The sequence below is a fragment of the Gavia stellata genome, chromosome 1, assembly GCF_030936135.1.
Source record: "Gavia stellata isolate bGavSte3 chromosome 1, bGavSte3.hap2, whole genome shotgun sequence".
NCBI classification, from domain to species: domain Eukaryota; kingdom Metazoa; phylum Chordata; class Aves; order Gaviiformes; family Gaviidae; genus Gavia; species Gavia stellata.
In genome coordinates, this window is record NC_082594.1 from 124,591,187 (window position 1) to 124,618,157 (window position 26,971).

The following is a 26,971-nucleotide window of genomic DNA, read 5'->3' on the forward strand; positions in this document are numbered from 1 at the left end:
GCTCATATTCAGCCGGGTGTCGATCAACACCCCCAGGTCCTTTTCTGCAGGGCAGCTTTCCAGCCACTTGTCCCCAAGCCTGTAGCGTTGCATGGGGTTGTTGTGACCCAACTGCAGGACCCAGTACTTGGCCTTATTAAACCTCATCCAATTGGCCTCAGCCCATCCATCCAGCCTGTCCAGATCCCTCTGCAGAGCCTTCCGAACCTCGAGCAGATCAACACACCTGCCCAACTTGGTGTTGGCTGCAAACTTGCTGAGGGAGCACTCAATCCCCTCATTCAGATCATCGATAAATATATTAAACAAAACTGGCCCCAAAACTGAGCTCTGAGAAATACCACTTGTGACTGGCCACCAGCTGGATTTAACTCCATTCACCACAACTCTCTGGGCTCGGCCATCCAGCCAGTTTTTTACCCAGTGAAGAGTGCATCTGTCTAAGCCACGAGTCGCCAGCTTCTCCAGGAGAATACTGTGGGAGACAGTGTTGAAGGCTCTACTAAAGTCCAGGTAGACAACATCCGCAGCCTTTCCCTCACCCGCTAGGCGGGTCACCTGGTCATAGAAAGGAGATCAGGTTGGTCAAGCAGGACCTGCCCTACTACTTAGTGTAGAGGCATGTAAGCAGATACATTTGCTATGGCATACTTGTGTGTTGAGATGTCCATTTTGGTTTTCGGGCAGACCTGAATGACTAAAAATAAAAAAATGCTATGTATAGATTTTGGTGGGCTTTTTCAATTTGATTTTTAACTCTTATCTATGTATGGGAAGTCTGTGTGCACACCAAGAATCTCTTCAAATGTATGCACCCTTACTACCACTTTTTCAAGATGACTGGTTTTCAGTCTCCCCCATTCTTTTTTTTGACACTCGTATTCTGAATTTGCAGGTTCTGTTTTCATCATTGCTGTTTAGTTATGGCTCCTTGAGTTCCCATCTGTAGGCCTCTTTTTATATTTGCCATCTTTCCAAGTGATAGAAGAGGAAATAAGATACGTTTATTCTTTAAAAACCAAGCTGAGCTGCCTTTCATGGCCTGGAGAGCCCTTGTGATTTCCCATCAGTGCTCTCAAAACACCCCTAGAAATGAAATGTTACCCAGGAGCTACCTATCTGAGTAGTTGTGCAGTTTTCCTTTACTTAATATGTCTAAATACAGTTAAGTAAATATTGGCAAATAATTACTGCAACCACAAAGACAACCAACCCCAAAGACATTAAACTAGCCACATGGTTGAAATGAGAAGACTATGTGGTATGTCTGTCTGTAAATATAACAGTATCATATTAGTTTAAGGTGTTGGACTCAGAAAATACCAAAGTTTTTGTCAGTAGTGCTAACGGTTGTAGAAATAAGCAGTTAAAGGTCATTTTGAAGGCAAGCAATGATCTAAGAATCAAAAAAGCTTCAGTTTCATAAGGATCTTTTAACTTCTCAGTTTTTAATTAACTTCTGAAGTAGGTGTCAATCACCTGTAATAGGATTTGGCAGGAGAAAGGGTGTTAGACTGAAAACTCATAGGCAATGGCTGTGTTTGTTATTTCATCGTGATTGACAGCAGGTATTTCAGGGACGGGGACAAACACTCCACAGTGGACAGTTCTGGAATTTTCACATGTGACTGTGAAAATGGCCCTTCTTCATTTCAGGAAGTCAACTGTGAAAGCATGCTCTGAAATATCAGGATATATATTCCATACACACTTTGTTTTTTTTTCCCACGGGGCACAGAGGTGGCTCTCTGTTATTTACATGGGTCATGAGTTATTTTACCACAATACAATGCTTGCTTTCGGGGGAGTGGGCTAAGGCACGTGTGGGGGGCGGGGGCAAGGAGAGAAAATAGGTCTGTTTCTCTGCTGTTCAAGTAGTTCTCCTGCCTTTGGTCCTAATCTTCCACCCCCCCCCCCCCCCCCCCCCGGAAGTATGATGTATGCTTTGCTTCCTGTTTGAACTGTGTTCATTTAAATGGGGGGGAGCATGTAGTACTTCTGCTGTAAGTTTTCTTATTTGCCTTTCTACAGTCATTGTAGAACTTGATCTAGGAGAAATAACTTTAGATAAGGTTCTTTGTCCCTGCTTGAATTTTTAGTTTAAGAAATTTGAGCAACGGAGTATAATTTTCAACTTCAGTGAAAGCGGCCAGGGGATGGTGCTGAAGATCCTTTACACAGAAGTCCACATATCTGTTTGTGCACAAGGATGCCTGTCACCAGACTTAAGCTTGTTCGTGCATGATTGAATGCAGTCAGAACATAAGCCAGGTCTGCAAGTGAGAATGAGTTAAGATTAAGCGATAAACCTGAATATTCCCTTTGGTCTCCAAACGGGACAGCTTTGGCTGAAATTTCCGGTTAGGCCTCCTCAACTACACAGGGCATTTGGATATTTCCTTTTATTTCACTAGGTCCTGGCATCTGTCTTCTAGGAATCCAGAGAGAAAATTCTTAGTTGCTCTGCATTTCCTTTTATGCAACCCACTTGTGTGCATGACTATATTGAGAGGTGTAAGCAGGAACAGTATAAATAATCCTTATACTTAACTAATGTTGGTAAGACCTTAGCCAGAGTGTTGTCTGGCTTGGGGCACTGCATTGTCACACCATTGTAAACAGCTCTGCAGAGGGAAAATGATTAGTAAGCTGTACAGTTGTAGTACTTGAGCTATTAAGTGGGAGAGCAATTGGGTTTGTTTAACCTGGAGGAAACAAAACTGAGTAAAGACATGATAATTGTCTTCTAATATGTGAAAGTCTGTTGCAGAGAAAATAGGTTTTGAAGTCCGGTGGAGGGGTAGGAAAGCAAATACTGGGTTACAATTTTGGCAAAGGAAATTTAGTTTAGAAATTATCAAGATTCTTAATGGCAAGGATATTTCAGCCCTGTTATAGGTTCCTGAGATAACTGTGAAATTGTCATTGCAGAATTTTTTAGAACAGGATGAACCAAGCATTTGTTTGGAAGGGTTTAAGTCAAGTTGTAGTAAGGGAATAGGCTGGAAAATGCCCTGATGTCCCTCCTAAGCTCTCTTTCCTGCAATTTCTACTCTTCTGCTGATATTTGGCCTATTACAGCACTCGTGATTTCAATAATATGACCTATTTGACAGAAAAGTCTATATTAATATTAGAAATAATTTCCATATATGTGACATGATTTGCACTCATGTACCCAAATGTGTCACCATGGTCTTACTTCCCGAACACCAAGTTTAAATCTACTTTCTCGTGGTGGGGAAAAGAAGCACAGTAGGACAGAGTTGGAGGCAGAAGTTGTATTCCTAATTACTAAAATTCTGTTATGTGCCTTGCTTTTCTTGGGACATGTCTTCACTGGGAAATGTGATAATCTTTTAAACATAAGATAGTTTAGAGATTCTTTTTTGATAGATAATTGACAAGATGCAGGGAAAGGTTAGGTTATTGTGTGGGTCAACTCCCCCAGGACAAGGATTTACCTGGGACTGGCTGATCAACATCACCATGCAGCTGGCCGTTTTCTGAAATGAACAGTTGTTTGTTGTTAGTTCTCTTCCCTTTGCTCCTTGAAACAAGGAGGGATCTCGGGCACCTTGTTAGGGCACCTAGGGTCCCTAAGAAGGGTAGTAGTAGTATGGCTTTTTCAAACAGTACTAGCCACACTGCAATATTAATTCTGTCCAGAAGAGGGTAGTGCTGGCACTTAAATGTTTCTGCTGTGCTTAACTGCTAGTGTTTTTATATAAGACATTGTTTTACAAATCTGTGTGAGATCTTCAATTCACTTGGTTTATAGCTGCACTACCATTTGTTGAGTAAGATTCTTGGCAGTGGATCTTAATTCTGTACAGATTGTGGGCAGGTAGGGATATATGTGTTTGGGTATCTCTAAGTACGCAGTTTTTAAAGATGTGTGGAACTGTGCTCATACCTACACACACACCTTTTAACATGAAAACGTCTTCAGTATCAATATTGTCTGTTTAAAAGCTTTGAATATGTTTTTCCTGTGTTAGTTAATATATATGTGTTGAAGAAGCATACAGGGGTAACCAGGATGGGTCCAAATGTGTTCTGCGTGGAGGAGGAAAAAGAACACTCTGCTTTTACCATCATGGCTTTTTTCTGTCTGGGAGCAGGCTGTTTTCCCCTGTGAAGGCCACACTTAAAGCTGTGTTAATTAGAGTCCTATTTTAAGTATATATGTATATAAATTTTTTTATATATATATAAAAATTATATTTAAAAAAAACCCTCTACCTTTTGTCCAGCCAAGATTGGTGTTTCTACAGGGTAAAACATGACCTATAATGACTTGAGTATGAGACAAACAAGGATAAGAAATTCTAGATTCTAATCACGATTGAAGCTGCCTTGCTGTGATTTTGCACGTCAATTAACTTCTCTTCTAAAAGAGGAGTGATTTCTTCTTACTACCCCAGAAGGACGTTAATGGGACTGATGAATGTTTGTTGTATATTTGCATGCTAGATTGTGTCTCTTCAGACAATAGTGGTAGCATCTAAGGTGGTGGGACCAGGGCTTTGGCAGTGATTCCAGGATAAAGTGCTCATCCTTTTTGCATGCCCCTTCAGTTATGCTGATGTAGCTCTTCTGTAGAGCTGTGCTGTGAAATGGATTCTGGTTTTTTTTAACAAAGATTTGTGGAGTGTGGGGGTTGTTTTTTTGTTGTTGTTGTGGGTTTTTTGTTTGTTGTTTTTTTTTTAAATCCAGTTTAGTTTCTTGACCTGGTTCACAGTGCTGCCTTCTTGAACAGTGATGACAGCATAACTGAAAGGGCAGTATTTTGTGATACGGGAGGTGGTAGTGGTAAGAGAGGGGAGGGAGCTTCTTTTGCCCATCCTTATATGAAGACCCTGTGATGTCAGTCCACTGCTTGGCAAGTGGAGAGTCATTGATTAAAACAGGTCTTTCCTCTTGTACTCAAAATCTGTTTCCCAAGAGTACTTTGCTTAGCAGTTGGAGGAGAATCATTTTCAGTTGGCAGCTCTGATATTTGAGGCTTTCTGGGTGCCCACAGTATGGTGCGTCATTGAGTGATGTGCTAGCGGAGAGAATTTAGCTACATCTTGAGGCCACTGACTGCACGTTTGTGAAAACTCTTCATGCTTCTTAAATTTTTAAAGTTGGTCTTTTTTTTTGAGCAATTTCCCACTTACAGTACTTGGTGTTAATTTTAAAATGTTCTTATACACCCACTCGTACTGTACTTGAACCATAAGATCTTTTTCTCTTCTGTTTCTTGGTAACGTAATGTTTTGGTAGACTTTGCTTAAGCCTGGAGATTAGGCAGTTGTCAGTTTTTGTTTTGCCTGTCTCAATATCTGTTTCCTAGGGACAAAGTCGTGCTGCAGATGGTTACTCCATTTCCATCACCTAACCCTGCAGCATCCATCCAATCTTAATCTGAAAGTAGTGCTGTACAGCTCTGTTTCTGATTATTTTTTCCCCAGTGTGGGGAGCACGCCTTCTTAAGCCTTGCATCAGATGTATACATACAGATCTTTTCTCTTATTACAGCCTTACATTCTGTCCCCAGACACCATGCTATCTACTGTGCTTTGGATCAGGAAGATTAGCTGGCTACTACTGTAATTTTTGTCAATTCTATTTCTTAATTAGCTACCTGAGGGAGGTTTTTAAAAAAAACTTGAAATACCACCTCTCAGTTGATGGATAGGCACTTTGCTTTCAGAATACCATAATTGCTTCTTATTCTCTAGTTATTTCTCTTTTCCTCCTTTTCCCTCCCTCCCCTCATCCATCCTCCCTGTAAGGACAAAAATGACAAATATTTCTTCTGAAATATTTAATTACATAAAAAGAATGACTTAAAAATGCTGAGCACCAAACTGTTTGTGCTGCCCTTGCTTGTGTTCCTTTGCTCACTCACTGAAATAAAACTGAAAAGGTAAAGGAAAGTGGGCTGATAACTTTGGCCATTTTTTATCAGTTAATTCTCCTTTTCTTTTTCTGGGGACTTAACATATGGGGAAAGGGTAGATTTTTAGACTCCAGAGGAGATGCTTGCTCTAAGACTTTTGGACAAGAGAAGGGTTGATACTATGATCTGCTGAAAACTGCTTTTACACTCTCTTTGACAGTTTAATCCCTCAGATATATGCTACTTACTTTGTGACCATATTTCCCTTTAACATTTAATTGAATCATTACATACCTGTGAGATTTTAGGCTTTTGGGCAAATGCTGAAAACAAAAGTATCTCAGCCTCCAAATTAACAGCAATACTTACCATTTATGGAATGCTTCAGATTCCTAGAAAAGCTGCCTTACTTGGTTGAATTTTAATATGATTATGCTTGATGTTTTTGTTCAGTGTTTAAATCAATTTTCAGACAACTCATTTAATTTTCTCCTTGCTCTGCTGTTTTCTCTTTTGTCTGCCAAGGAAGTAGGTGAATATTTCCACTCAGCAAAATGGAAATAATCTGAAATAAGGAATGGTGATCTGAACAACTTGAGGTTAATTTGTAAATAGGTAATTTGCTTATTATTATTAAGCTATGCTTCCTATTTGTTATTTTATGATAAAATTACAGCTAACTTCTGTTCAAACAATTAAGTAAGTTTCAGCTCTCAACAAATACATCCAGGTGTTTATTTTCTCTGCTGTATGCTTTGAAATAGATCTTGGGAATCTGAACAGGATGAACCAGTTTTATTCTGCAAACCTTATTTTTAGTCAAAATAATTATTTGATTTTTCATTTGTTGAAATGAATGACAGAAATTCCACTGTGAAGTCAGTTAAGATCTACACATAGATTGTTTCATTAGCAGGAGAATATAAGCATGCCTTATTCAAGGTGTGTTTTTAGGAAACATAGCAAGTCCATTAACAGGTAGTGGTGATACTTCTTATTTAGGAGTTAATGGTCATGAGTGGCTGCTTCCTTTGTCTTTTGTTAATTGGACAGTTACTGGTAAATCATCACCAGTGTAAGGATTAAGACAGGAACAGAAGTACTGTCCTGTTTAATAATTAATCTTAAGTGGTGTGAACTCTCACCTAGGTTTTGTATTCATAATAGCTTGGGAATTGTCCAAAGGACTAAGTGTGCTTATTGCTATGTCCTGATTTGTGCTTCTCTTTTACAAGATGTTGTAATAGATGGCCAGGTGGTTAATGATCAACACATTTCTGTGTATTTTGGAGCGCAGGTATGAAATGAAATGTGGTTTTCTACAAGATTTTTAAGTCCAACTGAAGAAAATATTAGTGCTTCTGGAGGACAACCGTTAATCCTTTAATTTTTGGAGACTCTGGTGTCTATTAGTACACTGGCAAACGCGCACTTCAGACACAGTTATTCAGTATCATGTTTGTAATGTGTCGCTGGAGAGATCTTGAGTATGGATGAGCTGGACATGCAGTAGAAGTGCAGAGAATGTGTTTTGAATAGACTGCTTATTAATTTTGAATGAGCCCTGTGGTTAAGAATGTGTAACCTGAATGTAATTGAGTAACTTGTTCGTATAATTAGCACACTTTAAAATTATTATAATCTTGAACTGCCTGAGTGCTGCCTGCTGTCTTGATCGGTAACTTTTGCTGCAGTTGGTGGGAGCCAAACTTTGCTTTGCAGGATAAGACTGTGTGCTTGTTCTGACCCAGATCTTAGTCAGATCTCACTTTTGCAGTAAGTGGAGATAAACTGAGACAAAACAGATGGGAAGGACCTCTTATGAAGCCCAGTAACTTCAGGAGATGTTGTATCAGCATGATATTAAGCTAGGCTTGTGCAGGTTGACATTTTATCTTTTTAAAATTGCCACTACTCAACTGTAATACATCTGTTATATTCATTTCTGTCACGTATCTTGTAAGTTAATATTTTTTCTTCCCATTGTTAATTTTACTGAGAAAAGTGTGTATGGGTGGTGGGCTTTGCTTTTCAATAGAAACTGTTCCTTCTAAAATCAGTTATTACCTACAGTTGTAATCATTTAGATTCCTGTCCATCAAAAGAACTTAAAATGATAAAAGTCCCTTTGTTATGTGAAAGCATGTGCCAAAGTCTTCTGCTGAATCAGTTGCTAAGTTATATTGCAGAAACGATTTTTTTTTCCTCTAGATAATGTAAACAGAATAAAGATATGGGTTTAGTGAATAGGGACTTTCTGTTTACTTGCAAACCTCCTTGTTGATAAGGAGGTTGAATTTTTTTAAAAATAATTTCCTCCCTTCCCCCCAAAAAAAGCATAAGATGCATAGGCATTTAATGTTTTAGAATAAGAAGCAGCTGTTCCAATTTACATTTGCAGTTTACAGCTTTTGAAAAAGAGACGTTTGAAAGTGTATTTCAGGTCTTTTGGGCTGATTTACATTCTGCGTGAAGTTGGTCCACTACTAGCAGTATTTTCTGGGAGGTTAGGATTGACTGCTTGGCGCACATGTAAAGGGCAGAATTGCTTACATTTCTGTCCTTCTCCTAAGCACTAATACTGTATCCATCATTGAAATACCTTAACCTGTTTTGTCCATTCTGTATGATACTCCTATTTACCATCGTTCTAGAGGCGTACATGTTCGGAGAGTTGGTCAAATAACTACTACTTAATGCTTCTGTCAAGCTTTCTCTGCCTATATATGAAAAACGTGAAGGTGTGCCACAGTTTGCTCACCTTGTTTCTTCTTCAGTGTATCTCTGATGTATATTGTATGTTGAAGTGATGGCTAGGAGCTTAGGTGAAATTTGAATATTATGTGTGAATCCATTCTTCTGAGTTACCCTTTAGGAACGTAATTGTTGCTGTTTATTGTTTTACAGTGTACCTGAATGACAGCAGTTTTTCTGTTGCATTGGAAAAAAATGCTTGCCTTGTTTGGGGAGAATCATTTTGTGATATAAGCTTCTGAATTCAGTTCACTTACAAGAAGGGTTTACAGGAAGGTTTAAAAAGAGTTTTAACCAAACAGTGTAAAAAAAGATGAGGGGGGGAAAAGTGGTGGTTGTGCTCTGGAACGTATCATGAATGCATCATAAATTTGTAATGAGATACAATACATAATATTTTGAGTGTTTGTGTGTGATGTACTGATAACTATCTGAAATGAGAGGGCTAGAAGGAGTTGGGGAAATAGCAGGGAAGATAATGAATCAAGTCTTATCTGAAATTAGCAGGCAATATTATAACTTAATACAAATTCTACTGTACATGCAAAAAAATACAAAACACACATAACAAACAAAAATATTCTGCAAGCAATGATAAAAATAATCAATTATTTACTGTTTTTGTAATGTTAAAATACTTAACCAAGGCAAGTTGCAGTCAAAAGTAATGTGAGTTATTTTGAAAATGGAAATACATAAAGATGCATTTATACAAGTGCAAGACTAAATATTTTACATAACTGTATTTCAATGAGAAGATATACAGTAAGTGCACACTTGATAACACTAAGCAGGCAAAACTTAACGTTAGTTCCATATACTGTTGTATAGTTCATGCACAGATCTCTCCCAAAGTAAAGGGGCTGTTCCAAATAATTCTTGCTGGGATGAAAAACAGGATGGGTTGCTGGTAAGGGTGTCAGCATTGATGGGGTCAGTTATAGACATTACTTACTGTAATTTGTGATTGCCGTGGGAGAGGAGTGGCTGTTGGTGTGATAGTAATACTGCTGGTGATTTTATTGGTGGGCTTACTGGGTAGGCCGTTAGCTAGTGCTGGAGTTCTGTTATCTTGCACCGGATTACAAGAGCTGATGGGCTTGGAACTGGTGAGAGCTTGGACATAAGGACTTCCTAAATGGATGTGGATTTTGTTATCCTCAGTAGTTATTACACTTGATCCCGTACTGTTAGATCTCTGAAACTGCCATGACGACTGCCTGTCTGGGGACACTCTAAAAACGGCGTGCTTGGCTCCCATTTCCAAAGGCTCTGAGGAGAGTATTTGTTCCTGAGAACTTGAGCCTGGTAAAGCCAAAGGGGACATTGTTCTTTCAGGAGTTAAAGAACCACATGATTCAGGAGTTTGAGATCTCGCAAAAGTAGCCATAGTAATAGGAGAAATTACTTGCTCTGGGCTCATGTAACCTTCTGCTGCTTTTGATTTTACAGGTGTTAAGGAGGCATTTTGAATAATGGTTATTCTTTGCTTCGGAGTGCCACAGTTGGGTATAACTGCTGTGCTTGTGTAGGAGTGAGGACTTTCAGTGGTAGGACTAGTTATTTCAAGTGTTGCTGTGTTCTGTCCATGGTCTGGAGTTACTTTTATGTGAAGAGGTTGGCCAGGTGTATGGCTTAGCACTAGGTCTCCAGTCTGTGCACAGTTTCCATTTTGCTTTGTATGAAACTTTCCGTTTTGAGGATGGCTCTCTTTGGACTTCATCCAGGGGATCCATAATTTTTTGTTAACGGCATTTGCAATGGATGAGTTACTTTTGAAAGACACTGTTTGTTCCTCCTCATTGTTGTCTTTGTCCTCATTATCGCTGTCTTCATACAGCTGCCCATTTATGATTGCTCGTTCTAAAGGCATGAGGGTTTTGTAATCGGGTGGTTCACTGTCTGCTGGATCTGTCTGGACTTCCTTAGAAAAAACTTGCAAATCAGAAATTCTCCTTCCATTGAGACCGGGCCTGAAGTTCTTGCTGAAGCGTCTGTACCTCTCCAATTCTTTCGTGAGGCTTTCCATTTCTCTTGCTAACTCCCTGTTCTTGTTTTCTTGCTGGAGGAGTTTCTTCTGTAAGACTGTATGATCACCTCGGAGGTGACAGATTATGTCTTCTGTTGCCATGTATTCATGAATTTTCTCTTTCAGTGCATCTACTTCTCTGGAAAGATGACTTGATTTAGCTTCCTCTTCTTTGAGCTTCTTAAAAAGACGCTGCTCTTGATTGGACTCTGCCTTTTCTGTTAATTTATACCTAGCCACTTCCATTTTCACAGCCTCCAGCTCCTCTGATAGGAGCTTGGCTCTGTCCCGTTCATTGACATATCTTCGTTCTAGAGACTCAAATTCGTCTTCAGTTTTCATAAGATCATCTTCTATAGCCTTCATTTCTTTCAGCTTCTGCTTAAGCCTCTCAACTTCTTGAGAAAGCTCTTTGATTTTGTTGTTCTCTTGCTGCAAGGAGGTGGTGGATTTAGTACTCTCCTTAAGTTTATTTTTAAGAAACTCTTTTTCAACAGCTTCCAGTGACTGAAGTCTTTTTCTTAGAATATTCACTTTAGAAACAAGATCACTTCCTTTTTCCTCTTCTGCTTTGAGTTTGTTTTTCAGTTCATCTCTTTCTTTTGTAACACTGGACACTTTTTCCTCTGCATCAGATTTTGATTTCAGTGCCTTTTTACTTTCCTCAATTAGTTTTTCTGTAACGGACATCACTTTGTTTTGTTCCACCTGAAGCTGAGAAGTTGCAGCTTGCAGCTTTTCTTCGGTTTGCTTTATTTTTTCACCCATAGTTTTTCTTTCATCCACAAGCATCACTGTTAGACTCTTCAGCTTTGTTAAATCTTCTTTAAGCGTAAACTCAGTTTTTTCTAACTTACTTTCAATTGCTTCAAGCTCGCCAATTCTAGCTTTTAAGCCATCCAGCTCATGGGACAACTGCTTTGTTAACATTTTTTCTCTTTCTAGGTTACATTTCAGGGAGTAGCATTCCTGTTTGCTCTTGTTGAAAGCATCTTCTAATTTCTCCAGCTCCATAATTCTTTTGTTGAGTTTGTCAACTTCCCCTTTAAGGTTCTTGCTCTGTGATGCTTCTTTTTCTAACTTTCTATTAAGTTCCCTGCACTGATCTTCCATTTTTATGAGCTCTTCATCTTTTCCTTCCATCTCCAGCAGTCGTTTCCGTAGTTCTTCTACTTCAGTCATAAGTGTGGAGTTCCCACACTCTCCCTTATTTATCTTATCCCTTAGGTCTTGCAGTTCTTCTTCTGCTTTGCGTAAAGATTTATTGGTCTCTTCCAGCTCATCAATTTGTCGGCTGAGAGCAGTTAATTTTAACCGGAGCTGACGATTCTGACTGTCTTCATTGGTTAGTTTGGCCATCATTGCTTCTTGATCTTGGGAAATCTTACTGCTTTGGGCTTGAAGTTCAGCCTCCAGCCTGCTGGCTCTCTGTTCCTCTTCTTGAACTTTTGCTTCAGCAAAAGCCAGCTTCTCGTGTGCTTGTTCTGCAGAAGTTGTTAATTCTTGAATTTTTTGACTTTGTTGATTCAACTGCTCAGTGAGTCTTTGCTGTTCATCCACCACCATTAAAGCAAAGGATTTCAGTTTAGTCAATTCTTCTTTCAGTTTAGCTATTTTCTTGTTGCTTTCCTTCTCTTTTTTTGCCTGATATGCTGTTTCTTGTTCAAGAAGCTTTTTCAATCTGTGGGAGGAAATAATACTGTATTTTGTAGCCATTTTAATGGGCATTTAAAAACACACCTGAAATACCGTGACATCTCTGCCAGATTTGCATGAACATCCACTTGTATTTGTACCTACAAGCAGACGTCCCCTTGTAGTGTCATTGGGCCCAACAGACTTACTTTCTACTCGGAAGTTCTGTTGTAGTGGACACTTCAATATGACCATTTAGACTTGACAACTTGAGTAATTATGCTTCTTTGATTACTTTTGCAGATTTTGGCAGGTATCAGTGCAACACAACTTTTTCCTATTCTGCGCTGGAACAACACTGATCTTGGCTGTTTACTGAGGCTAGCTATGTGTATGCAGGTTTTTTTTAAGAAATGTGATTATCTTAGTGGCTGTGAAATTAAATCAGTGCAGCCCTCAAGGGCAGGTATAATTTACAGCATCATAAACCTCTTAATACCTTTAAGTTACTTATAAACCATCCTGATGTTTTATGATTAAACCTTTTGGATGTTAAAGTATGTGAAGGAAATGCAACCACGCTAAGGCAGTTAGTCAGGCTGCCTAACGTCAATTTCTAAGCAGCGTATCAGAGCAAAACTAAACATTGTAGGTAAGTCAATCCTTAGTGAAAATGTGGGCCTTGTGACCTTGTATCATACACACACACCCGCCAAAAAAAAATGCAGTCAGCAGATAAACAGGTATTCAGGTTGTGCCTTTTGAACTTAAGAAAGCCCAAATGCCTTGCTGTCTGTTAGGTTTGGATTTGGTCTTACATGCAAAACTTGCAGATATACCTAAGTGCAACCCTGCTTTTACATGATCCTTGAAGGTTTTCATAATGGTTTTCCAAAATTAGTTTTACACGTTTATATTAGTACTCAGTCTTTACCGAGATGCAGCATACTTTATTTGTTAGAGACTTGGGTTAAGGTTCTGCATTTATTGATGTAAGATCCTAAGAAACCTCCAAATACCTCAAATAATTAGGTTCTTTTGTAGACTTTTCTTTGTCAGGGAGATGTTTGTGGAGTTGGTTTAAGGTACGATTGGGTTTGGCTTGCGCCTTTGCCTCCTTTCAATTAGATTTTTCCCACAGCTAACCTATAACTATATTCTGGTATTAAGGAAAAGTCTGAAAAGCCTAGACTGAAGTAATAAAGTATTAGAATTTGTATGTTCCACTGTTGTTCATATGTGTGCTACGTATCCAGTTGTGTAGATTATGCGAAGGAAATTAATTGCATATCAGGACTGTACTTGCACAAAATGACTGCTTCAGCACTCATTAGCTGAGGCCCCTTGCTTTTTTTTAGTTTCCCCCCCCCTCTGAAATAGGACAATGACTCTCTAGAAGTTGCTGCTGAAACATAAGATTCCTGTTCCATGTTTGTCTCCAGTCGCTATTGTGATGCCCTTGTCCAAGTGGTGAGTCTTTACAGCTTCCCACTGACAAGTTCCTGTTGCAGCCATCCTTTTAGTTCAGGAAGAGCTTAGATAACAGCCTCCTTTGCACAGCTCTTTATTAGCTGTTGACTGACCGGAGGCATACATTTCTGGGCATTTAATAGGCTGCCTCAGCAACGTTTGGCAGCATTGTGGTTTTCTTGCACAGAGAGAGGAAATTTCTTGCCATTCTACAACTGTCCATCAGACTTGTCTGGTTTAATGGTGATATCGTATAGAAGTCTGTGACTCTGAAATTTCTTACACCACCTTCACCATCCTGGCTGGTTTTATTTTAGTGCATAAGTTGCACTATATTGAATGTAATAAAATGCTTTCTATGAAAAATTGACGGAATGGGAAATAGCAATAAACAGAGTTGATATCAAAGACTTAAAGCAGCCCCAAATTCTTTACAACAGTCAATTAACATAATGGGGAAAACAGACATGAGCAGGTATAAGTGGAGAGGAGAGGTTTGTGAAATGAGCTTGAAGGAATGCTGCTGTTTGACAGAACAAATAAATGGGGAGAAGACTACGCCATCTTCAAAGTCGGCTTTTTACTGTGTTGGTGTATAAACTTTTGTCCACTTTTCAGTGCTACTTTCATTTTGAGTTCTTTTTTGTGTAAAAATATCTCTTCCCTCCCCACCCTTGTCTCTAAATGCTTTGCTAGTGAAGTTCAATTGATGATTTACTGTTGCCATAGATATAAAACCATAACAGAAGCATAACTAACAATTTCATTTGGAATGAACTCAGCTTTTGTGTGTGCATGAAGTTAAGACATCTTACGTTAATACTGTTGAAATAGACTTGGGCTTATTAGCGTTTGATTTATATTCACTTGCTTAACTGTGATTTATTTTTGTAAGGCAAATTTAGCTGAGGTGGTTAATACCTAAGTTAATCAGTGTTTTACCCAACACTTCCTTATTAACTAGCTGATATCTCCTTGGCCAAATGAAACTGTAATGCTCCAGTGACTGATGCCCCTTAAACTGCTTTAGAAAGAAAACACTTTGACCAAATAGTAACCAACAATTGTAATTTTCATAGGGATGCTGTATATTTTTTTATGATGCAAATAAGATAACTGTGCACAAATAATGAAGAAAATCAGCTCACAAATGTTTGAGTGAATAATCCCAGCAGTCCTTCCAGTGAGCATCAGCCTATGTAGAATTTGTATTTTTTCTGTCTTCTCGTCTTTTTTCCTTCTAGAACTTAATTTCTCAAGCTCTCTGGAATGCTTAAGACTTGCTTCAGCAAAGTACTTGAGGTTCCAGCCCAAACGGAGTGCTTGAGTGAGGTAGTCTAACCCAATCTCTGATCAAGTCTGCATTGCAAGGGTTATTTGAATGAAAGTGCCTGATTTATTGGTATCTGACCTGGATCATTGTATAAACTGAGAAGGATTTTCAAGGCATTCTGTTTCTTTGGTCATGCCAAAAGACTTTAGGGTATTTAAAAATGTTTCCTTCATTCAAAAGATAAAATGCAGTTTTAAGATTCAAATAGAAATGCAAGCAAATATTTCTAACCCCTGAGATCTATTTCTTTTTGAAAAAATACTTCTATAAAATCCCTCTATTGAAATTAAGTTACAGAGCATAGTAGAGAAGCTGCGAGTTAAAGGATTTTAATGTGTTTCTAAAAAGAAAAAAGGGATGTATTAAGCATGGGGTTTTTTATATTGTGTAGTTAAATAAGTTTTTGCACTTGTTTTTGATAACTGTATGCTTATTCCTGTATTCCTATACAGAAAATGCCCTCAACAGTGCTGAATAGATAAAAATTTCTTGGACAGAGTTGAGATTGATATTGTAAGAAGTCAACTGGGAGTCGGTTAGTATTTGCAGAAGAATTTTTCCTTGGCTGATGAATTCCTGTTTCATGGTTCAGTAGGTCACAGCAACTGTGTCTGCACACATGTGCTTGGGAATGAAAGAGGACCCTAAAATGTTTGGGGTTTTTTTTTTGTTGTTTTGTTTTGGGTTTTTTGTTTGTTTCTTCTTAAATTCATTGCTTGGTTTTGGTCAGCTTTTTTGGGGAACCTGGCTTTTGCAGGTCAGGGCTTGATTATGTATATCACTTGAATTAAGGCAAATCACATGTTCAATTGAAGAAGTAATGTAACTGATAATAGCACTTTGATATTTTGCATACGTTTGTGACAGAATAAAAATACTTTGTGTTAACTTCATCCCAAGTGCTCTCTTCCTGAAGAAGAGTATCCAGAGTATTTGAGAGAGCAATTTTACCAAAAATATGCAAAGGTCAAAAAAGCTGGCTTAAAAAAATAATAATTAAAAAAACCCCAGGCACTCCCCTATCCAATAAAATATTTTTATCATTTCCCTTTCCAGCTGAATTTCATGATCATGTAATTTCATAGTAGGCAAAGGTAGGTATATGATTCAGGCAAAGCTTTCACAGATAATTCCAAGCAGTTGACTTCATAGTACTGCAAGAACCCTTTCTGAATCCAGGCCAGCAAAAACAGGCATTGGAAATTGTTTTTATGAACATGAATGTTAGGTAGTTAAACAGAGTTAGGGCAGTGTCTTGCTACTTTTTCTTCAGAGCTTCTGTTATAAATGACTGCTTTATTGTGGCTTACTGTTGTACTTGTTTGCAATACCACTTGCCTGCTCTATTTCCTTAAAGCAATTGTGTTTGTCAGCTCTCCTCTGTTCATTGTAATCACGTTCCTCAGTATGCCTACTGTAGCTTCTTGGTGTTAATACCATGCATTCAAGCATGTTGTCTTGTTTTCCAGGTGTTTTTTTTTCCAAGTGCATATAGCTTCAGCTACACTACTTTGTATTTGGCAACATAATGACTATGTGTTCTCTGGAAGATGTGGGGACTCCCAAAAGAGTTCATTGTCTTCTTGGTGTCATGTGATACCATTTTGTCTTTAAGTGGGGTTTTCCATAGTCATGGGGGGAGCTGTGTTACATTAACGTTTTTTAATTTATGTTTTTACAGGATTCTAGGGGGGCTGCTTCTCCTTTGAGTTTCAGGGAAACTAAAGAAAGCATGGGAGACAGATTGCAAGACCCTTATGTTTTAATTTTTTGAGTTTGTTCTAGAACGAATCATTATGCTCAGAATAATAAGAATAAAAACAATGATTTTTTTTTTTTTTTTCTTTAAGCACTCTTATAGTGATAACTTTAGAAAAGGCTGCGTTCTTTAAGGATGCAAGTGAAATAGGTGTTGGTTTCTAAAGCTGTGCTTTTATCATTCCTTCCACTGAAGTATTAAGGAGATTTTAGTATATGCTTTATCAATAACTTGATTTTTATCAGATCATTCTGCAGAAATGACTGAGATTTTGAATGTCTGTGAGGAGTTTTTTGTTTGTTTGTTTTGGGTTTGTTTGGTTGGGTTGTTTGTTTTTTGTAAATCAAAAAGATACGTATTTTTATATAGCTCATGTGCTCTTCACCCTTCCCTAGGTAAAAGATGTGGCTTATTAGAGGTTCCACAGGTTATAACATGAGGGAGACTTGCTTCTAAAGTTTTTGGACATGTGCTTGAATTTCCCCCTGTACAATGCAAATAAAAACACTAAGCTGAAAGCTTTTAAATGTGGATGAAGTCATGCCTCTTCATCTGAGGCATTTTTCCCAGTTAGCAATAAGCCATTGTCTGGCCTTTAATAAGAGAAGAAACATGCTTCATCATTTCTGGTAAATATTACAAGTTGTAATTTTTGACACCAATGCAGTTAATTATTTATTTTCAGAAGAAAGCCAGTCTGTCTGTGCCTTCCACAGTTTATGGCAACAAAATTCGGGTTTGTTAAAATAGGTTTCTGGTCTTGGGGTGGCTATGCATTTTTTTTTTTCTTTGCCTACCATTCTACTTACTGATGTGTAGTTTTTATGAAGACATGTTATAGCTACTTTTATGGCTCTCTTTATTATCTTTATTGATGCTTCTTTTTTTCCCCATCATAAAGAAAGTCAAAAGCCTTTGAAATTACAGCAGCAACAACATACCATAGCTGTTGTGTAATCTGTTGGCTTTATCTGAATCAGTCAGCACTTCCTAACAGAATGAGAACACTTATTTTAAAATTTGTTTTCCAGTATATTATTTACATATGTATATTTTAAATCATTCGTTTATACTAGGATGCAAATCTCCACAAAGGGTGTCTCAACTGCAAGAGACTGTGTGCAAGGCAAATTTCCCAATAAGGAAATTTATTTAATAAAATGTGGACGTTTAATGAGGGGGGTGTGAGTTCTACTTATTACTCCGCAAACTACCGTAGGGTTATCATTGTTTTATCTGATACTTAAAATGCTGACTTGTTTTACAAGTCTTAATAAAAGTCATAATGATGAATGGTGTTGCCAGTTCTGGGTTAACTTGGGCAAAATTTCAAATGGATAACCAGATGTATTTAGCTGTGATGCTCAGTAAACATACACAGATAATATATTCTTTTAAAAATTAATTAATCTGGAACAGTAACATTGTGGCCATGATTTCACAACTACTAAGCTGCTGAAAATTCTTCCTGGTGATATAGGGACATTGGTGCTTATAAATGTTACGAAATCCTGTGTAAATTTGGTGACGGTAAATGGTATGAGAAATTTTTAACAAATTTATGTTGGTTAATGTAAGATTTAAGAGTGGATTAACATTCACTTCTATTTGGAGAAATTTTAATTCAGTGCTAAAATTCAGTTTTGTTTTATCATGAAATCTGTTTAAGAAAACAATTTTCTGTCTTGAATTTTATTCTTTCCATATCTAGATGTTCTTGGAAATCACTTATCAAAAGAACAGTCTTGTGTAAAAATTATTAATGCTTTCTGTGGCAGTAACCGTTCGAATGTGCAAGGTGTCTGTTCATTTCTAATCTTATAATGTTAGCCATCTGCAACATCTGAGTTTATGATAGGAAGGTGTAGGACTTCTAGGTGGGAGTGAAGAAGTTGCTATCCTATTAAATTGTTGGCAGGTTTTTGTTTTGTTTTCGTGTTTTGTTTTGGGTTTTTTTTTCTTGACTGCATATCCTGAAAAACAATTGTAAATGAGCGCTGACCTGACAAGACCACAATATTAATGAGCTTTACTTGAAGTTAGCCTTAAAAACTCTGGGTCCCAGAGCTCAGCTACTAGAAAATATGGCACAATGAATTGTGAGCTGGACTCTGTGTCACCGTTTTTGAGATAGACTCTACTTTCTTCTTCCCCCTTTCTAGATTTAACAGCTATTTCAGTTATTCTTTGAAGTCAGTATCTATTACTGTTGACATTTCAGTGGCGTATAATTGTACATGTAGTGTGATTGTTAATCCTCTTCTGTTCTGAATCTAAATGCATCAATAACTTCACTGGCTCACAGGAGGAATACAACTTAGGTTTTGTTGGTTAGTAATTCGGGATTTTTTTCATATTGTTGTAGTGCATATTCATCCCTCCCCCCCCGCCTGTAAAGTTGGAAATAAAGCAAGTAATTTCAGATGTAACACCAGAATTTGGAACTCTTCAAATTTACGTCAGCCAGGAAATTATAGTTTTGCAGATGGAAAGCTTTCAGAAGGAAATGGAAAGATGAACCACAAGAGATGTGGTGTAGGGGTCAAAGCAACAAGACTGAGGCAGAACTTCTCAGTTACTAACCCAGGTCCTGCTTTTGTCTTTTCTTCATCTTTAACAAGTAAAATTTTGTGCCTGAACTTCAGATTTATTAAAATGGAAAAGCAGTGTTGACTTACTGTAATACATTATTTTGAGAATTAATATTAACCCAGAGAGGTTTTAATAGTATGGTAACTGCACAAAATAAACCAAGACAACTACTGCTTTTTATAAGTTGTGATTTTTAAATGACAGTGTCATTGAAATGATTGCATTTGATGATTTGATATTTGATATTACATGATAATAGAATTGATGGGAGAGATCCTGTGTCTTTATGAACCTGAGTTTTGTTTTAAATGTATATTTCAAGAATTACTGTTAGAACATTATTTCTTGACCACAATTATTGATCTGTTTTTAAAATCACCACTGTTATAAAACACTCAGTACTACAAAGACAAACATGACAGTGCTTTTCCCCCCTCCATGGGCAGGTGAATGTGTTTGTATTGTCTGTTCAGAGTGTCAGTACCATTAATAGTTACCATTGCAGTCTACTGCTAGGATTTAGCAAGTGCAAAATTGTAGCAGAAGTTAACTAAGCTCCTGAAAACTGCCTTTTAGAGCCCTGCCTGCCTTTCCCCCCATTCCCTCTGGGAAGATTAGGCACAAAAAAGGGGAATGCATCTTGCCCAAATTCTGGAAATTTCTGGTCAGGCTGCTACTAGCACTTGCTGCCCCAGCCATGTGTGTTTAGTTTGTACGAGGTAAATACTGCTTAGTTACCACTGCCATGCTGTGTTTACTGTTGATGGAAGTGTAATAGTTGGAGGGCTGGGTTTTTGTATTGGCTATTTAATCTGCATCTTTCAAGTGACTCAGAGTTTGCAGAAGTTCCGATTCCCTGAAGGAGTCAGTTGCTTCAGCTCTGCATAAGTTTGTAACCCTTAAGTCATCTTTTTACACTTTTCAGTCTAATGATAATACTTGTTTTGGAATAAGAGAACAGTCTGAGTTTTCTTTGAGCAATTTCGATAGATAAATCCTGTCTATAATTTGATTGTGGGGTTTTTTTTGGTTTTTTTTTTTTTTTTTTTTTTGTTCTGTCTATAACATAGTGTGTAGGTTCAAGGCAGACCTCTGTTTTACGGATGCTTTTTCTGGGGGTCAGTTGGGAAAATAGGTGCCTTTCTGGTATGCGATTCACCTGGGGCAGTGCTAGTGCTGCTGTCTTGACCAGAACTGGGCATAATTGTGCAAGGATCCAATTCATACAAATTTTTTTAACTTTAATTAGTTAATATGTTTGGTATGACAGAAAATGGCACTCAGCCAACAATAACACATCATGTTACTCAGAGGAGACTGGTTAGTCGTAAATGTCATTTTCCCATAACATTTACAGGAACTGAATGTTCTCTAAAACAATTTTAACACACATTTTATACAGAAATAAATGTCTGGGGCCACATTTTCATCCATGGGCAGAATAGGCACTGTGCCTATCTGTTATGCTAACTGTGGCCTTATTTGTATATTATCAGTCATCAGCAGTGGTAAAATTTAGAACTTTCCATATTGCCACACGTACTTCCTCTGTTGAACTGAAGGCATCCTCCTCGTTGCTGCCAGTCCTGGATAAGCTGTTCAGTCATACAGTGGCCACTTGCTTTTAGACAGGTGGAAGTTAGCGGCAAACTTCAGTGTGTTCTCCACATGCTCAATGCACATGACAAGAATTTATGTGCTGAGATTGTGATTAGAACCACATAGGTTAAACATTGTAAGTTAAATAAAGGTACTTTAGTACTGAATGGGACTGTCTGGGAAAACTGCGAGTTTGCCATCATTTGGAGGAATGGGACTAGTTAAAAACAATTAGACAAACATTCCGCAGGAGTGATGTAGGTGGTGTCACTCTTGTGCAGGAGGATAAAATTCTATGACTTCTTAAGGGTCCTGTTTGTACCCATAAAATCTTTATTATATACATCCTAAGACAAAAGTAAGCCCTTTTTCTGGTGTGCTTACTTCCTGAAGTAGCTCTGTGTGTGTATAAAACTCTGCATGTTTGAAGACTGGGCTTGGGTGGCACCCCATTCCTTTTTTTGGCAGAAAACATGAACCTTAATTGTTACTGCGAATTTAGCTTGAGATATTTAAATTTTCCTTGATGCAAGGTTGCATGAAGCAGTGTAGTTGAGGGTTCCAAATAAGCAAAAGACTTTAATCAGGTTTGCTGATACAGTTTCAACTTTTTCTAGTAGTCAAGACTGGAAGTAGTAAGAGCAGTAGTAACACTAATGTCAAACAGAGATTTCACTTTGAAGCTAAATATGCATCTTTTTCCTGTAGACCTGATAACGTGAGGGTGTTCATTTTCTAAGATGGACTTGGCCAGCCCTTCATCTTGGAGGCCATAGGTGAAAAGAGAGGTGGTTGCAACGCATTGCAGCATGGTTAACTAGCTAAAAATGGCTTTGAAGTGGCAAGTGATGAAGAATACTGCTAGTTTCCTGCTTTGCAGTATGTAACCTTTGGAAATGGTATTAAAACTATTTCTGATGGATTACAAATTGCTTCTGGGTACAGTTCTAGGAACTGAAGCTCTGTAGTTTTGGGGACTTTGCTGCTTGGGAGATAATTCACTTTCTTGCTATCTGTCCTAATCCTGCTAAACGTCTTGCTATATGCCTCATATTTCTGAATGTGTTGGGACTTGAAGTGTGGGATGTTTGGAAGTTGCATATTCTCTTGTCTCAGTAGGACCTCAGGCCATGTTGGCCTGGGAGCACTTGGTGAATCATCTAAAGGTGCAAAGTCAATGCATGTTTGTTTAAAGCTTGTTAATCCTTAGCATAGGTGCTTTTGTTCAGGATTTAAGTTTACATGGTTTCTCCAAACTGATCCTCTTCAAAGAAGACTAACACGTCGTTTTAGACGACACGATAGGAAGCTACAGTGGAAAGCTAAAGATGATAGTCTAAGAAAAGTAGCCTCTCCACCTGTGATGAATTGTTTAACTAAAGAATTGTTTAACTAAAGAACATCTTTTACTCTCAGATCTGTTGATTATCGTGTGTTGAAGTAAGATTTTTCCATTCTTCTGCAGCCTTGGTAGTTCACTGCGTTAATGATCAAATACCATGCTTAGGCATAAAAGAAAATCATGTCCTTTAGTCCTACGTCCACTCAAAGTGCCAATAACAGTTTGTGTGTAGAATCAGCTTTGGTTTTTTTTGTAGTTACTTGCATGTGTGTTCAGCAGCTGGAGTAACTGTTGCTTGCTTTGGAAAATAAATGTTTCTCTATGTCTTAGGAAAAACCCCTAAATTGTTAGGAAGAAAAAGTGGATTTAACTAGTTCTAGCTATTCTATGACCAATGGTTTCTTAAACTCTTTTAAAATTGGTCTGAACAGTCTTCCTAAAGCCAAGAGAGATACTTACTTTTTCCATCTTTAGTTGTTTTCCAGTTTTCTTTCTCTGCCTTTCAAAAACTGTCATAGAAAAAAGGCTTTTTTAGGAAAGGGGAGGGTCGTGTGCGTGTATGTGTCCCTTGCCCCTTCATATGAAGACTTTTAGACTCCAAGTGTTCCCTGTTCTTCAAACAACTGTTAATTCAGTCCAACATTCTCTGCCTCATTATTGTACCCCAAATTGATTTATAAGTCAGTATCGCTATGCGACTGAAGGGCATTTGGCTACATGCCCTATTTGATCTCTTTTCTTGCCTCTTGGCTGATGGTCTGTGATGTGTAGGTTATGTTTTCCTATTTTCAGATGTCACTCTGAAAATGAAGGAGCTGTAGCATGCTTTCATGTACGGTATGTTTCTGATGTAATACATTTTAGCTTTTATCATTAATTTATAACATGGTTTCGAATGCTGAAAATAAAAAGACACAATTATCTCTAGACAGAACTTGCTAGTTGTTTGGTTGACTGCATTAGCCTAGATATACGAGAGTGTCATTTACAGGTTATATAAAGTGTTACCTTGTCAAATTCTGATTCCCCCCCACTCAGTTAATCCTGATTGAAGTAGGAGAATTTTGCTATTTACAGAGATGGCAGTAATCATCTAGAGCTTTAAGCAGAGGATGGGAACAAAGCAAGGGCAAGCAGACACTTTCCAAAGTGGCTGCTCCTTTGTATAGTGTCACATTCTTCCCCTCTCCTCTTGGTGGTTAGCAAAATATGTAAGCTTGAAGATTCTTGTCAGCTGTTGTCTACTGCTTTCCTGAAAAGTAATCAGTGTGTGCACCTCCTGGTGCAAGCCTAAACATTCTCTACTGGTTGGTGTTGTCCCCGCACCACCCTCATAGGCAGTCTATTTTGTCTGTCTTGAATTGACCTGTATTGAAGCTGTATTTGCTGACTTCGCTTCAGAGGCTTTTTATCCCCCTGCTTTGCTTACACATACGCAAGCAGATGTACACATCCATTTTTATATTAGATATGTTTTCAGAAACACGTATTTTAGGAGAAGTTTTAAGCCTGCCAAGGTTCATGGTGGCCTTTTCATTGGAGCCAATTCAGTATTTAATTTGGGAATGACATGGGCTGCTAGTGAAAAGACTTTTCTCTACATGAAAGAGTGTATGGTACTATTTTGCAATTTAAGAAAATGTTTCAGCTTTGAGCATTAACAAACTGCATGTTTTTTCCACCTTCCTACATCCAAGTTAGTATGTTCAGCATTGAATTTCAGATATTTAGGTATGGGTTGGCTGCCCCAAATGTGGAGCTGTTGCACCCCCAGGTTCAAGTGACCAAAATTAAAAAAAAAAAAAAAAAAAAGCTCATATAATTCACTTTCCTCTTTTCTAGGTAGGGATCTGATACAGAATGGCTCTACTGAGGTTGAAAATGTGCTTGTCTGGGGGTAGCATTTTGAAGTTGAAAACAAAACAACTGTGGCATTTATTAAGCTGCTTCTGAGAAACCTCTGTGTAGCTAAGTAGCATAGAATCATGTCTGGCAATGTGGTGGGTGACATTAGTTTTGGGTAGGCCAAGCTTAATGGTAGTAAAATTTCCTAATTTTCTTCATAATTTGACTTAATGACTGAAAGTTAGGCAAATTTTACCAGAATATTGATTAAATCCATAAAAAGCTGATGGAATTCAATCAGCTTACACTTCCTCTAAGATGGTTTTGTCCATGTGCTGAAATCCAATATGTAATTAAAATGTGAGTTTTACAACTGTGTTACTTTCCATTTTTGAACAGCTAATCTTGTGTGTTTTTTCTCTTGGTAGTAGCAACATGCTGCTTCATTTCAGTTTTTGATTTTTTTCTTCTTTCTCGTATGCTCTCATTGCAGTAGTTGCTATGCAAACACTAGATAAGCTTTGTGTCTCCAATAAAAAAGGACAAAGTTTTAAATCCACTCTCTGCAATGAAATTGAAAGAAATTGCTTTGAATATTAGGTTTATGGCAGATCTTTAAGAACTCTAACCTATCATTTCTTTTAAGTGCAATTGTTGTGTCCCTTCCCAGGCCTTTGAAAGCCTATAAAGGACAATGAAATCTGGTTGGTGCGTTGTTTCACATCCCTGAAGTGTATGCAAGATTAATGTTTTCCTTGTCAGAAGTATTTCGTTTTTTCCATCCACATTTTCAGTCATGTTCACTGGAGCTTTGTGTACCCTACCTGAAGTATGTCCGTAAAGGTTTGTTGATGCTTGAGCACAAGCAGTTAGGTGGTTGTGGGCTCTGGGTGCTCAGCTTCTGTGAAGCAAAATGGCTCAAGTTCTGCTTATTTACCTTAGCAGCCACTCTGTGGTGGTTGTCCATAGGTCCCCTGCCCAGCCTGAGGCTGAAGTCAAGCAATTGCGTTACGTCATCGTGATATGCACGATGAACTGTTGCAGAAAGGGTAACTTCTGCAACAGGCAAAAGGTATGTGCATTTATCAACTTGAATGACCAATGACTTTGAGTTGTGTTGAAATGTTGTCTAGCAAGGTTGGTTTGAACTTTCACCCCCAAAGCTTTGCATTTTGTTATTAAAGGAGGGTTATACAATGATGTTGCTGAGTGTTTGCTCAGCCAGCATTCATTTATTGCATGAACATTCACCTCATCACCATTAGCTCAGTTCTGTTGTTCTAGTGAGGAGGCAGTGCTTTGGGAGGTGTTATTTTTGTACTGTTTTTGACTGGAGACTACAGACGGCCACAGAAGATCTTCAAATATAGTTTCTTTGAATTTGTGAACACTTGGGGAAAGTGAGCTGTGAATGCCTCAGTGTGCTCCGTTGGTCCATCAGTGTGAGTGCTGTTACAGACCTTCCAGAAACAACATGGTGCTCTGGACATGCAATCAAAGTGATTTTTGTCTTGCTGACAGAAAACACAGCAAACCTCAAAATCAGGATAACGTACAGGGAGGTGTTAAGACTCACAGTGTCCATTACTTCACTTAAATCACAAGGCTGGGCACTATATTTAGAATTTTTCAGCAATGCCTCTTACCCTCTTGGAGTTGAGTAATACAGTTTAGTGAATGGTTGAACTAACCAAGCTCCCAACCACTTCAAAAAAGCTCAACATAAACCTCAAGGATGCCATGGCAGAATCCATTCAATATGATAAAACCAAACCTAAGTAATGAAAAATAATTTATTTTAGTTGGTAAGGCATAGTTTCTAAGCTCAAATCAACTTGATGACAGGCTAAAGTATTAAGGGGAACAATTAATGAGTCAGAACTAAAATTTTATAGGATGGTTTTTAAAGATATGTCTTCCTACATTGTAAACTCCGTAGGATTCTCTGACTTAGGTATCTTAATTGCTTCTCTGGCTCAGATATTTTTATTGCTTCTATAATGAACAGTATTCAGGTAACACCACGCCCAGGATTTGAGAGAAGCTGTTTGCAGGAGAAGAGGTCCAGAGGAGCAGTGGCTGCTCACTTGCCCGTGCCAAACTGCACCTGATAAAGAATTTTTCCTGAGGAAAAGTGCCAGCCTTTTAAGCCACAGAGGTGAAACTCACTGGGAGTAAAACCAAGGCTGGTTTTTTTATCCCGTGACAATGGCAAATGTGATAATTCATCACAGTATTAGGTAAATAATATGAAAGTACTGTTACTCAGCAAAAATCAAGCAATAATTTGATTTTACTAGTACTGATGGGGAAAATAAAATAAGTGTAAGTTATACCCCTTGGTCTTCTGGGTCAAATCTCCAAAAATTCTACTGTCAGCAGTTACGCTGCATTTGTCAGTGGAGGGGAGGGAAGTGACAGGGAAGGAACAAAGGGTGGATGAAGTTTGGTAGGAAGTTGACTTTCATTTCTGGAGTATGTACTTGTTCTTAAAATGCTTTTTCTTTACATTGGATGTTGTGAGAAGTTACTATGAGAAGAAATTTATGTGAAGAAATACAATTGTTGAAGACTGAATTATGTGACAAATCCTTTCCTTTGCTGTCTCCTTTTACTGTTAAGTGATGCAAGGTAACTTTTTAATTGCTTAAAATTAGATAGTCTCAATACATATTAAGAAATCTGATAAAACAAAGGAGTGTAATGCTGGGGGTGGGGGGGAA

General features: G+C 38.1%; 1 protein-coding gene across 2 annotated transcripts in view; it reads right to left on the minus strand.

Annotated features, from left to right (window-relative positions):
• The window catches only part of FILIP1L (filamin A interacting protein 1 like), an 84,805-nt gene that overhangs the window by 4,445 nt on the left and 53,389 nt on the right, over positions 1 to 26,971 (minus strand). Inside the window, exon 1 of one of the 2 annotated variants that reach the window (XM_059818035.1) lies at positions 9,600 to 12,354. In XM_059818035.1, the coding sequence (XP_059674018.1) occupies positions 9,600 to 12,239 (2,640 nt within the window). In that variant the 5' untranslated portion in view covers positions 12,240 to 12,354. Of the gene's footprint in view, positions 1 to 9,262; positions 12,355 to 26,971 lie in introns of those variants that run through there. The other variant, XM_059818029.1, reaches the window with a different exon arrangement.